The 13,418-nt window shown below is 47.8% G+C and overlaps 1 protein-coding gene across 14 annotated transcripts in view; it reads left to right on the top strand.

The window, feature by feature from the left end:
• The window catches only part of LOC124036285 (FERM domain-containing protein 4A-like), a 249,560-nt gene that overhangs the window by 224,062 nt on the left and 12,080 nt on the right, over positions 1 to 13,418 (top strand). For 10 of the 14 annotated variants that reach the window (XM_046350727.1, XM_046350735.1, XM_046350708.1 and 7 more), the window contains exons 15-22: positions 8,042 to 8,175; positions 8,291 to 8,413; positions 9,619 to 9,910; positions 10,093 to 10,149; positions 11,596 to 11,833; positions 11,978 to 12,139; positions 12,275 to 12,613; positions 12,729 to 13,300. In XM_046350727.1, the coding sequence (XP_046206683.1) occupies positions 8,042 to 8,175; positions 8,291 to 8,413; positions 9,619 to 9,910; positions 10,093 to 10,149; positions 11,596 to 11,833; positions 11,978 to 12,139; positions 12,275 to 12,613; positions 12,729 to 13,300 (1,917 nt within the window). The remainder of the gene's footprint in view (positions 1 to 8,041; positions 8,176 to 8,290; positions 8,414 to 9,618; positions 9,911 to 10,092; positions 10,150 to 11,595; positions 11,834 to 11,977; positions 12,140 to 12,274; positions 12,614 to 12,728; positions 13,301 to 13,418) is intronic. The other 4 variants (XM_046350761.1, XM_046350770.1, XM_046350717.1 and 1 more) reach the window with 2 other exon arrangements.

The following is a 13,418-nucleotide window of genomic DNA, read 5'->3' on the forward strand; positions in this document are numbered from 1 at the left end:
GTAGTGTGGTAGAGGAGAGGGGGATAGACGGAAGAGAGGAGAAGAGAGGGATGTAGTGGAGGGGGGCAGCTTTGTCCTAGTCTCTATATGTAGTGTGGTAGAGGAGAGGGGGATAGACGGAAGAGAGGAGAAGAGAGGGATGTAGGGGGTGGAGTGGGGGGGCAGCTTTGTCCTGGTCTCTATATGTAGTGTGGTAGAGGAGAGGGGGATAGACGGAAGAGAGGAGAAGAGAGGGATGTAGTGGAGGGGGGCAGCTTTGTCCTGGTCTCTATATGTAGTGTGGTAGAGGAGAGGGGGATAGACGGAAGAGAGGAGAAGAGAGGGATGTAGTGGAGGGGGCAGCTTTGTCCTGGTCTCTATATGTAGTGTGGTAGAGGAGAGGGGGATAGACGGAAGAGAGGAGAAGAGAGGGATGTAGTGGAGGGGGGCAGCTTTGTCCTGGTCTCTATATGTAGTGTGGTAGAGGAGAAGAGGGGATAGAGAAGAGAGGGATGTAGTGGAGGGGGTCAGCTTTGTCCTGGTCTCTATATGTAGTGTGGTAGAGGAGAGGGGGATAGACGGAAGAGAGGAGAAGAGAGGGATGTAGTGCAGGGGGCAGCTTTGTCCTGGTCTCTATATGTAGTGTGGTAGAGGAGAGGGGGATAGACGGAAGAGAGGAGAAGAGAGGGATGTAGTGGAGGGGGGCAGCTTTGTCCTGGCCTCTATATGTAGTGTGGTAGAGGAGAGGGGGATAGACGGAAGAGAGGAGAAGAGAGGGATGTAGTGGAGGGGGGCTAGCTTTGTCCTAGTCTCTATATGTAGTGTGGTAGAGGAGAGGGGGATAGACGGAAGAGAGGAGAAGAGAGGGATGTAGTGGAGGGGGGGCTAGCTTTGTCCTGGTCTCTATATGTAGTGTGGTAGAGGAGAGGGCGATAGACGGAAGAGAGGAGAAGAGAGGGATGTAGTGGAGGGGGGCAGCTTTGTTCTGGTCTCTAGGACAATGACTCTCTGTGTAGAGGGAGGTCATGTGGTTAGAAAGAGATCTGTGAGAGGAGACAGTGGTAACCCCCCCATCTCCTATCTAGGCCAGGGCAGGGGTCTGTGGGAACCGAGTTAGAGAGGACAGGGCTGTGAATCTACCTTTAAACTTCAGGACAGAAACCCTTGATGTTTTCCCAAAGGCCGTTTCCACCAACATTGTGAAAGTGTGAACGGCACAAGGTCATCTAATGTTGAGTGAAAGTGCTAGTAGTTTAGAGTGAGAGAGAAAAGAGCGGTACACGCATACTGCCAACTGTGTGTGTGTGCATGTATGTGCAAAGGTCAGCTATTTCCACACACAGCTGACATCTTATGAAATCAATTAAGGGAGACCAGGGTTGGTTGTCACAAGTTTTACTCTTGTGTGTATTCCTCAGCACCAGTATATCTTACAAGACTCTTTTCAATATCAGGAGAAAGACCAAGGTCTTGTGTTGAAATGGGGATGCTTTTTATCCTCATATGGAACATGGAGTTATTAGCCATCAAACACACTCTTTCTACTTGTGACAACCAGCCCCATCGCCGCGTTGGAAGTCACATAGTATGGGGTTGGTTGTCACAATGAAACGTATTCCTTTTGTAACAGCAAATTAAGCCACACAGCAAGCCTTTCTTTGATCCAACGATATTCCTAACTAAATTCATAATATTATACTTTGAGAATATCATATTACATTTTGAGTACATTTGTGTGTGTATGTGTGTGTGTTTGCACGTGCATGTGTGTGGATGTGTGCTATTTCTCTTGTCCCATGTTTCTCTGGATCTGCCTCTCTCTCTCTCTCTCTTCCTCACTTTGTGTCTTGCTGTTTCTCAGCTACAGTATCTCTATATAACTCTTATCTCTGTCTTGTCCTCTCACCCTCTCCATTCAGTGTTTTTATCCCCGCTCTTACACACTCACACACACACACTGACACACTAGGTGACTTAAACTGGGACATGCTTAACAACACCGGCCATCCTACAATCTAATGCCCTCAATCTCACACACATTATCAATGAACCTACCAGGTACAACCCCAAATCAGTAAACACGGGCACCCTCATAGATGTCATCCTAACTAACTCACCGCCCAAATACACCTTTGCTGTTTTCAATCAAGATCTCAGCGATCACTGCCTCATTGCCTGCATCCGTAATGGGTCTGCAACCAAACGACCACCCCTCAAACGCTCCCTGAAACACTTCTGCGAGCAGGCCTTTCTAATCGACCTGGCCGGGGTATCCTTGAATGACATTAACCTCATCCCGTCAGTAGATGATGCCTGGCTATTTTTTTAAAGTGCCTTCCTCACCATCTTAAATAAGCATGCCCCTGTCAAAAAATGTAGAACTAGGAATAGATATAGTCCTTGGTTCACTCCGGACCTGTCTGCCCTTGACCAGCACAAAAACATCCGGTGGTGTTCTGCATTAGCATCGAATAGCCCCTGGGATATGACATTTTCAGGGAAGTTAGGAACAAATATACATGAAATTTGCATCCTGTAGTACTAACTCAAAAATGTTCTGGGACACTGTAAAGTCCATGGAGAATAAGAGCACCTCCTCCCAGCTGCCCACTTCTCTGAGGCTAGGAAACACTGTCACCACCGATAAATCCACTATAATTGAGAATTTCAATAAGCATTTCTCTACGGCTGGCCATGCTTTCCACATGGCTACCCCTACCCCGGTCAACTGCCCGGCACCCTCCACAGCAACACGCCATAGCCCCCACCATTTCTCCTTTACCCAAACCCAGATAGCTGATGTTCTGAAAGAGCTGCAAAATCTGGACCCCTACAAATCAGCCGGGCTAGAGAATCTGGACCCTCTCTTTCTAAAATGATCTGCCAAAATTGTTGCAACCCCTATTACTAGCCTGTTCAACCTCTCTTTCGTATCGTCTGAGATCCCCAATGATTGGAAAGCTGCCACGGTCATCCCCCTCTTCAAAGGGGGTGACACTCTAGACCCAAACTGCTACAGACCGATATCTATCCTACCCTGTCTTTCTAAGGTCTTCGAAAGCCAAGTCAACAAACAGATTACTGACCATTTCGAATCCCACCGTACCTTCTCCACTATGCAATCTGGTTTCAGAGCTGGTCATGGGTGCACCTCAGCCACGCTCAAGGTTCTAAACGACATCATAACCGCCATCGATAAGAGACTTTACTGTGCAGCCATATTCATCGACCTGGCCAAGGCTTTCGACTCTGTCAATCACAACATTCTTATTGGCAGACTCGACAGCCTTGGTTTCTCAAATGATTGCCTCGCCTGGTTTACCAACTACTTCTCTGATAGAGTTCAGTGTGTCAAATCGGAGGGCCTGTTGTCCTGACCTCTGACCGCCTCTATGGGTGTGCCACAGGGTTCAATTCTTGGGTCGCTCTCTTTTCTGTATACATCAATGATGTTGCTCTTGCTGCTGGTGATTCTCTGATCCACCTCTACGCAGACGACACCATTCTGTATACTTCTAGCCCATCCTTGGACACTGTGTTAACTAACCTCCAGACGAACTTCAACGCCATACAACTCTCCTTCCATGGCCTCCAAATGCTCTTAAACGCAAGTAGAACATAATGCATGCTTTTCAATCGATCACTGCCCGCACCTGCTTTCCCGTCCAGCATCACTACTCTGAACGGCTCTGACTTAGAATACGTGGACAACTACAAATATCTTGTTGTCTGGTTAGACTGTAAACTCTCCTTCCAGACTCACATTAAGCATCTCCAGTCCAAAATTAAATCTAGAATCGGCTTCCTATATCGCAACAAAGCATCCTTCACTCATGCCGCCAAACATACCCTCGTAAAACTGACCATCCTACCGATCCTCGACTTCGGTGATGTCATCTATAAAATAGCCTCCAGCACTCTACTCAACAAACTGGATGCAGTCTATCACAGAGCAGCTTACAGATCACTGCACCTGTACATAGCCCATCTGTAAACAGCCCATCAACCTACCTCATCCCCATGCTGGTATTTATGTATTTATTTATTTTGCTCCTTTGCACCCCAGTGTCTCTACCTGCAAATTAATTTTCTGCCGATCTACCTTTCCAGTGTTTAATTGCTATATTGTAATTACTTCGCCACCATGTCCTATTTATTTCCTTAACTTACCTCATTTGCACTCACTGTATATAGACTTTTTGTTTTCTTTTGTTCTACAGTATTATTGACTGTATGTTTTGTTTATTCCATGTGTAACTGTGTTTTTGTATGTGTCGAATTGCTATGCTTTATCTTGGCCAGGTCACAGTTGCAAATGAGAACTTGTTCTCAACTAGCCTACCTGGTTAAATAAAGGTGTTCTCAACTAGCCTACCTGGTTAAATAAAGGTGAAATCAAAAATATATACATAAAAAACACACACACACAATCTCATAAACACACTCAGTCACTTACATATTCCTACTCACACAGTCTGTTCTCGCTCTCACCCTCGTCTCCAAGCGAGCGTACATGTGTTTTTGTGCACGCATGCGTGTGTGTGTGTGTGTGTGTCTTGGATTGTATGCATTGAAACTGATCCAGTGGTAAAGTATTAGGAAACCGCCAGGCAAGCAGAAAGATGTCTCAGATTGTACACTAGTCAATCCTTGTTACCTCAGAACACACACACACACACACACACACACACACACACACACACACACACACACACACACACACACACACACACACACACACACACACACACACACACACACACACACACACACACACACACACACACACACACACACACACACACACAGAGGTTATTCTGGCAGTGGGATGTAGAGATTGTTAGTGAGAGGGATTGATTCCTCCAGGCTTAGATAGTCTTGGGAGATGTTGACCCAACTCAATACATCACTACTCTCTCCTCAGGCAAGTGCGTGTGTGTTACAGTTTTTTTCGATTGCTAAACGACAGTGGACACAACTGGAGTCACATGTGCAAAACTCTAACTACAGTCTGCACAGCAGCAGTTCATGTGGACCAAACTCTAGTTCGTTTTTCATTGCTTGAACACAGTTTTCAAAACTCTACACACTTATCCCATGACTTTAACCACAACCTGCACAACACTGTGGATTTACAGCACTTTGTTCAAATGCTAACACACTGCTGTCAAAACTGTGAACCACACATTCAAAACGGAATAGATTTCAGCCTTGTGCCTTTCAAACACTGCTGATTGCAATTTCAGCTGAAAGACTAAGCAGGTGTCTTGTTTTAGACTTGTTAGTGAACACACACACACATATTACAGTATGTATAGGTAGAGCTCAGAAAGACTCATATTGGAAATGGAACCAGGAAGATGGGTTCGTGGAGGGAGAAGGGTGGCAGGGAGAGGGTGGATGCGTGGAGGAAGACAAAGAAGACAAAGAGCTGTTATTTCAGATGAAATAAGGGCTACACTTATAGACCATGTCGTGAACCATGGTCTCTCATTGAGAGAGGCAGGGTTGAGGGTGCAACCCAATCTGCAAAGATCCACAGTGGCATCTGTAATGCGAATTTTCCATCATGCAAACAGGTGAGAGTTACATCCTTACAGTAAATGAAAACATTACATGAATCTACTTTGTATTGCAATTATATAATATTTACACAGATATATATTACAGTAAGTTTGACTGTAAAATATATTTTTACAACAGGACCAAAAGGCTGCCCCCAACAGGGGGAAGAGGATAAATATTTTCAGATGTGCAGGAAAATGCTATTGTTGACATGGTTGTTGTCAACAATGCAATAAAACTGCGGGAGATTCAAGATAGAGTGCTGGCTGATAATGATATATTTGAAAATGTTAATTCTGTCAGCACAACAACTATTGCTCGAGTCCTAAAGAAACACCAAGTTACAATGAAACAGTTATACACTGTACCGTTAGAGAGAAACAGTGAACGGGTAAAAGAGCAAAGATACCAATATGTCCAGGTAAGACGTCTGAGGTTACGTACACAGCTATACAAAATATTTACAGTAAAAAAAAACACTAGCATTTCTACAGTAAAACTGTACACTGTTTTTCAGAGAGTAATGGACGTGGAAGCACTGGAAAGACCACATTCATTTGTATTTATCGATGAAGCTGGATTTAACCTTGCCAAAACACGACGCAGAGGAAGGAATGTTATAGGTCAAAGGGCCACTGTGGAGGTTCCAGGCCAAAGGGGGGGAAATATCACCATGTGTTCTGCAATGGCCAATGATGGTTTGCTTCTCAACACACCACTCATTGGCCCATACAACACAGAAAGGCTTATAGCTTTCCTAGAACAGCTCTATGCTCAGCTAGTGCCAGCAGAACAGGGGGAGCCAGTAAGAAACCCCCAAGTTTTTGTCATAGTTTGCGATAACGTTGCTTTTCACCACTCAGCACATCACAGATTTATGGTTTTGTACCTGCCTGCATATTCACCCTTCCTCAACCCAATAGAGGAGTTTTTCTCTGCCTGGAGGTGGAAAGTGTTTGGTCACCACCCACAAGACCAAATGTCTCTTTTGGAAGCCATGCGTGCCGGATGTGAGGACACGAGTCCAGAGGACTGCCAGGGATGGATAAGGCACTCCAGAAGGTTCTTCCCCAGGTGCATGGCAAGAGAAAACATTAGATGTGATGTTGAAGAAAACCTGTGGCCTGATGCTAGAGAGAGGCAGGATTAGCCCCTCAATTATTTGTTTGAATTACAGTATGTACTTTTAGTTTCTACCTTTTTTTTCTCATTACTGTAATTTTGTAAATTACTACAGACTATTGAAGCAAACTGCTAATTTTCATTTACCTTAAAGAATTGTTATGTTCTAAAAAATGTAATAAATCATGTGAAAGAACGTCACTCTTTTCTTTGAAGAAAATATTACTTTGTATGAAGTCACTGAAATTGTTCAAACTGTAAAGATGAAAAGTTTGTATTTTCTGTATTGGTGTTTGATGCTAGTGTTTTTACTCTCAGTGTGTTCTGAGTGACAGTGTGTGTTATCTCAGTGAGGGTTGTCATAGTGTTTGGCTGCACTGAGCGTGTTTTGAGCCATGTGTTAAGAGTTGTGTTGCTTGGAATGAGTTTTGCAGGTGATGTGAACTGTTTAGCTCAGGTGACTGTTGGTAGTGCAGACTGTAGTTAGAGTTTTGCACATGTGACTCCAGTTGTGCCCACTGTCATTTAGCAATCGAAAAAAACTGTAAGGGGATACTGCGTGATACTGGCACTTCTGACGTTTTCTACTTCCCCAGAGTCAGATAAACTCGTGGATACCATGCTAATGTCTCTACATGCAGTATGAAGGAAGTTGGAAGTAGATTCTCAAGCCAATCCTTACTAGCATTAGCGCAATGACTAGAAGTCTACAGGTACAGTAGCATCTGTAGTCTTCCATCTGATGACACGCCTCTGCTCTAACATAGTTCATACAACGATTAGTATAGCTGTTTATCATTATTGTAAAATAGTGTTTACTCCAGTATGTCATCCTTAATGGTGTTTGGTCACAGGGGTGTGTGTGTGTGTGCGTGCGTGCGTGCGTGCGTGCGTGCGTGTGTGTGTGCGCGCGATGGGGAGGGAGAGCCTGGCACGATGATGTGCCTGCAAGGTTGGAGACTGTGCGTCACAGACTGTGTCCTCGGCTTCCCCATCCCACTCACACACACACACATACACATGCACACACTCTCCCCACTACACACAGTCTTAGACCTCCTTATCGAAGCGTTCCACTCACTTCCCGGTAAACATCCTGAGCTGTCGGCAAGTGCCTTTGCCCCCCTTCCCCGTCCTTCACCCTCTCCTTGTTTCTCTACGTCTCTCTGGAGGTCTGGGTCAGACAATGCCATTGTGTTGGGCTCCAGTGTTGTCAGTGCTGTATTTGGGTGTATGTATATGTGTGCTCCACACAGTAACGTTACAGTAAGCTTGTTTCTGACAGTGTTCTACGCTCTGGTCCGTGTTCAGTGCTAAGTTCTTCGTCTGTTATTTGTGTGTGTGTTCTGACGGCATCTCTGATCTGTGTGTGAAGGTTCCCAGGAGTCGGACAGTTCTCAGACAGCTAAGAAAGACATGCTGGCAGCACTGAGGGCCAGGCAGGAGGCTCTGGAAGAGACACTCAAACAGAGACTAGAGGAACTCAAGGACATCTGTATCAGAGAGGCGGTAAGACACACACACACACACAAACACAGACACAAACATACACTACATGTACACTCACACACACACATCAATGATTAATGATCAATATAATGTATTTCTGTCCCTCCCTCTCTAGGAGTTGACAGGGAAGCTTCCTAAGGAGTATCCATTAGATCCAGGGGAGGAGCCTCCGACAGTCAGGAGGAAGATTGGCCCCGCCTTCAAACAGGACGAACACAAGATCAAGCCGAAAAGAGAGGTCAGAGAATACACTCAAACTGGTACTTTTGTAAATCCACATGAGAGCCAACTGTTTCCAGTGGTTCCATTCAGTTCAAGTAAATGGGAGGAGTTGTATTTGTCTCCCAGTATAGATACACTTCCTCATGAACCTGGAGTGATGTAATAGATATGGTTAAGACTTGGGGATGGAGAACTGATCCTAGATGATTGGTTGAAGCAGAAGAGTCACTGGGGCAGTGACTAAACCAGCAGTCTGGAATGTCTTAGATCTGGTTTGAAGTCATCCTCAATCCCTCTTTCTCCCTGTTCTTCTATTTGTGCCGTAATATACTTTCCACTGCTACAGGGCTGACTAAAAATAGCCTGTCTGTTCCTTACCACAGGAAGTGGTTATAGTGGGAGAGAAAGAAAGTGTGTGCAAGCGAGCGTACATGTGTGTGTGTGTGTGTCTTGGATTGTATGCATTGAAACTGATCCAGTGGTAAAGTATTAGGAAACCGCCAGGCAAGCAGAAAGATGTCTCAGATTGTACACTAGTCAATCCTTATTACCTCAGAACGAACACACACACACACACACACACACACACACACACACACACACACACACACACACACACACACACACACACACACACACACACACACACACACACACACACACACACACACACACACACACACACACACACACACACACACACACACACACACACACACACACACACACACACACAGAGGTCATTCTGGGATGTAGAGATTGTTAGTGAGAGGGATCCCTCTCACTAGGTAGTCTTGGGAGATGTTGACCTAACCCAAAACATCACTACTCTCTCTCCTAAGGGAAGTGTGTGCGAGTGCCTGCGTGCATGTGTGAAACAGGCCTACTGTTCTGTTTTTCTGAGGTGAGGTGAGGGTTAAGGGGGAGTGGGGGGGTGTTCTGAGCTGAGGTGAGCTGGGGGTGTTTTAGGGGTTCTCAATGGAGATGAGACAGGACTCGGAAAGAAAGGGGGAGGAAGGAAGATAGATGATTTCCTCATTGTGTTTTTCCAGGCCTGGGAACATGCTTTAGGTTACTACTGGTGGACGTGGACGGGAGTTACTCATGTCTGAGTGTGTCATAGCCTGTGTGTTTGTTTCTCTTTGTGCACACAGTTATGTGTTTGTGTGTACACGTGTGTCACAATTCCTAACCCTTGCATCTCTCTCTCTCTCTCACCAGGAGGAAGAACTAGAGCGTCTAGAGAGGGAGTTTGCCATCCAATCACAGATCACGGAGGCTGCGAGGCGGTTGGCCAGCGATCCGCACGTGAGCAGTAAGAAGCTGAGGAAACAGAGGAAGACGTCGTACCTGAACGCACTGAGGAAACTCCAGGAGATAGAGAACGCCATCAACGAACACCGTGTCCGCTCTGGGAAGAAACCCACGCAACGCGCTTCGCTTATCATAGAGGGTGAGACTACACACATGCTGAGAGAATCGCTTATACGAACCACAGCGCGTAACAAACAGGGTGAGACCAGGCACACATACACAACATCAAAAATTCACATACACCATACATACACACACACTCAAACACACTCACACAGTCACACACACACAGCTAGAAGTGCTCATAAACATTCATTTAAACACCTACCTAACCCCAACCAATGCCATAGTAAGAGTGTTTTCCTCTGTTCTCTACCACAGAGGCCAACATTGGCTCAGAGGACAGCTCTCTGTCTGACGCTCTGGTCCTAGACGACGGTATGTTTACCTCTCTATCTCTCTCTCTCTCTCTCTCTCTCTCTCTCTCTCTCTCTCTCTCTCTCTCTCTCTCTCTCTCTCTCTCTCTCTCTCTGTCACTCTCTCTCTCTCTCTCTCTCTCTCTCTCTCTCTCTCTCTCTCTCTCTGTCACTCTCTCTCTCTCTCTCTCTCTCTCTCTCTCTCTCTCTCTCTCTCTCTCTCTCTCTGCCGGACACTCTGGTCCTCTCTCTCTCTCTCTCTCTCTCTCTCTCTCTCTCTCTCTCTCTGTCTCTCTCTCTCTCTCTGTCTCTCTGTCTCTCTCTCTCTCTCTGTCACTCTCTCTCTCTCTCTCTCTCTCTCTCTCTCTCTCTCTCTCTCTCTCTCTCGCTCCCTCTCTCTGCCGGACACTCTGGTCCTAGACGACGGTATGTTTACCTCCCTCTCTCTCTCTCTACAACTCTCTCCCTCTTCTCTCTCTCTCTCTCTCTGCCGGACACTCTGGTCCTAGACGATGGTATGTTTCTCTCTCTGTCTCTCCCTCTCTCTCTCGCTCTCTCTCTCCCCCTCACTCTCTCTCTCTCTCTGTCTCTCTCTCTCTCTCTCTCTCTCTCTCTCTCTCTCTCTCTCTCTGTCGGACACTCTGGTCCTAGACGACGGGATGTTTCTCTCTCTCTCTCCCTCTCTCTCTCTCTCTCCCTCTCTCTGCCGGACACTCTGGTCCTAGATGACGGTGTATTTACCTCCCTCTCTCTCTCGCTCTCTCTACAACTCTCTCCCTCTTTCTCTCTCTCTCTCTCTGCCGGACACTCTGGTCCTAGACGATGGTATGTTTACCTCTCTCTCTCTCTGTCTCTCCCTCTCTCTCTCTCTCTCTCCCTCTCCCTCTCTCTCTCTCTCTCTCTCTCTCTCTCTCTCTCTCTCTCTCTCTCTCTCTCTCTCTCTCTCTCTCTCTCTCTCTCTCTCTCTCTCTCTCTCTCTCTCTCTCTCTCTCTCTCTCTCTCTCTCTCTCTCTCTCTCTCTCTCTCTGCCGGACACTCTGGTCCTAGACGACGGTATGTTTACCTCTCTCTCTATCTCTCCCTCTTTCTCTCTCTCTCTCTCCCTCTTTCTCTCTCTCTCTCTCTGTCGGACACTCTGGTCCTCGGACATCTCTCTCTCTCCCTCTCCCTCTCCCTCTTCTCTCTCTCTCTCTCTCTCTCTGCCGGACACTCTGGTCCTAGACGATGGTATGTTTACCTCCCTCTCTCTCTGTCTCTCGCTATCTCTCTCTCTCTCTCCCTCTTTCTTTCTCTCTCTCTCTCTCTGTCGGACACTCTGGTCCTAGACGACTGGATGTTTACCTCTCTTTCTCTCTCTGTTAACCTCACAGTGGAATAAATCTAAAGGTGTCATCATCAACCTTCTAATGGGGTCTAATCAGTGTTCAATCTAACCAATCCCTCCTTTCCTCTTTCTCTGTCTCTTCAGATGACCCCCAGGTGACAGGGACCCCCACCTTCTCTCCGACAGCATCTCCACAAAAGGGCCTCCCTCCCCGGCCTCCCTCCCACAGCCGGCCCCCTCCTCCCCAGTCCCTAGAAGGCCTTAGGCACCTGCACTACTCTCGCTCCGAATACGACAAGTCCCCCATCAAACCCAAGATGTGGAGTGAGTCCTCGCTGGACGAACCCTACGAGAGGGTAAAAAAACGCTCCTCACACTCCAGGTGAGAGGTCAACTCTGTTGCCATGACGATAGCTCTATACTTGGGTCATGGGGCATGTGATAGTTGGTTTAACGATAGTAGAATGATTAGAAAATAGCAATAGTAATGTTAAGGTTTTCTAAGTGCTCTCTCTCTCCCTGCCAGTCACAGGCGGTTCCCCAGCTCTGGTACTTGTGGGGAGGCAGGAGGCAGTAACTCTCTGCAGAGTAGCCCCATCAGGAGCCTTCCTCACTGGAGCGCCCAGTCCAGCATGCCCTCTACCCCTGACCTGAGGACCAGGACCCCTCAATATGTACACTCCACCAGGTAACCGCCAGATAACTTTGGAATAACCTTCAGACAACCGCCACACTACGGTCACCTCACTAGGTCAAAGCCACAACTATACTGGAAAATCTCTCTCTCTATCTCCCGCCCTCCATCTCTCCCTCCTTTCACCAGGTCTGTGGACATCAGTCCCACCCGTCTGCAAAGCCTGGTTCAGCACTTTAGGAACCGCAGCTCCAGCCTGGAATCTCAGGGCAAGCTGTTGGCCTCCGACCCCGACACACACACTCACACAGACACCCTGGGAGCCCTGGGCAGCCCAGACTTCTTCTTGGCCCCAGGGACACGCAGCTCCAACGGCTCGGACCCGCTGGATGACTGTTCGTCCTGTACCTCCCAGAGCAGCTCAGAACACTACTACCCTGGGGGAGCGCCAGGCTCAAACCCTAACTACTCCACCCTGGGAGAGGACTCCCCCTCCAAAGCCAGGCAGAGACAGAGGCAGAGGCACAGGTTAGTACAGCAGAGCTGGGTGTGTCCAGGGATTTACTTTGGACTTGTTCATCAATCCTTGGAAGATCTCTGTGGCATGTTATATGTTTAATGTGTATATCCTCTCTCTCTCCAGGTCTGCAGGTCACCTTGGTTCCTCTAACTCTGGCTCCATGCCCAACCTGGCAGCCAAGAACGGTTCAGGGGGCAGTGGTACGGGGGGAGCAGGGACTGGGTCAGGGCAGCACGGGGTGTACCTCCACAGCCAGAGCCAGCCCTCGTCCCAGTACCGGATTAAAGAGTACCCCCTGTACGTAGAGGGAAGCCCCAACCCGGTGGTGGTGCGCAGCCTGGAGAGTGACCAGGAGGGCCACTACAGCGTCAAGGCCCAGTTCAAAACCTCCAGCTCCTACACAGCCGGGGGGCTCTACAAGGAGACCTGGGGGGGTGAGGAGGGGGGAGAGGGGAGTGGCAGACTCACCCCGTCCCGCTCCCAGATTGTACGGACTCCCTCACTGGGGCGAGAGGGGGGAGGAGGGGGGAGGGCGGTGGTGTCGGACGAGCTGAGGTGTTGGTACCAGCGCTCATCTGGCAGTCTAAAGGAGAGGAGTCACTGTGGCTCCAATGCGTCAGACAGCGGCTCGTTGCAAGGCACTCTGGGACACGGACGAGGCAACAGGGTGGGGATGCTCGCCAAGGGATCGCCAGGTGGGTGACAACACACCACACACTCATCACCCTCAGCGGGGTCGCAACAACACAGCTTCCACTTGTGACACGACTTCCGCTTTTGGACATTAACAATGTGATATGGCCTCATAACTCC

Source organism: Oncorhynchus gorbuscha, linkage group LG01 (genome assembly GCF_021184085.1).
Source record: "Oncorhynchus gorbuscha isolate QuinsamMale2020 ecotype Even-year linkage group LG01, OgorEven_v1.0, whole genome shotgun sequence".
Classification (NCBI taxonomy): domain Eukaryota; kingdom Metazoa; phylum Chordata; class Actinopteri; order Salmoniformes; family Salmonidae; genus Oncorhynchus; species Oncorhynchus gorbuscha.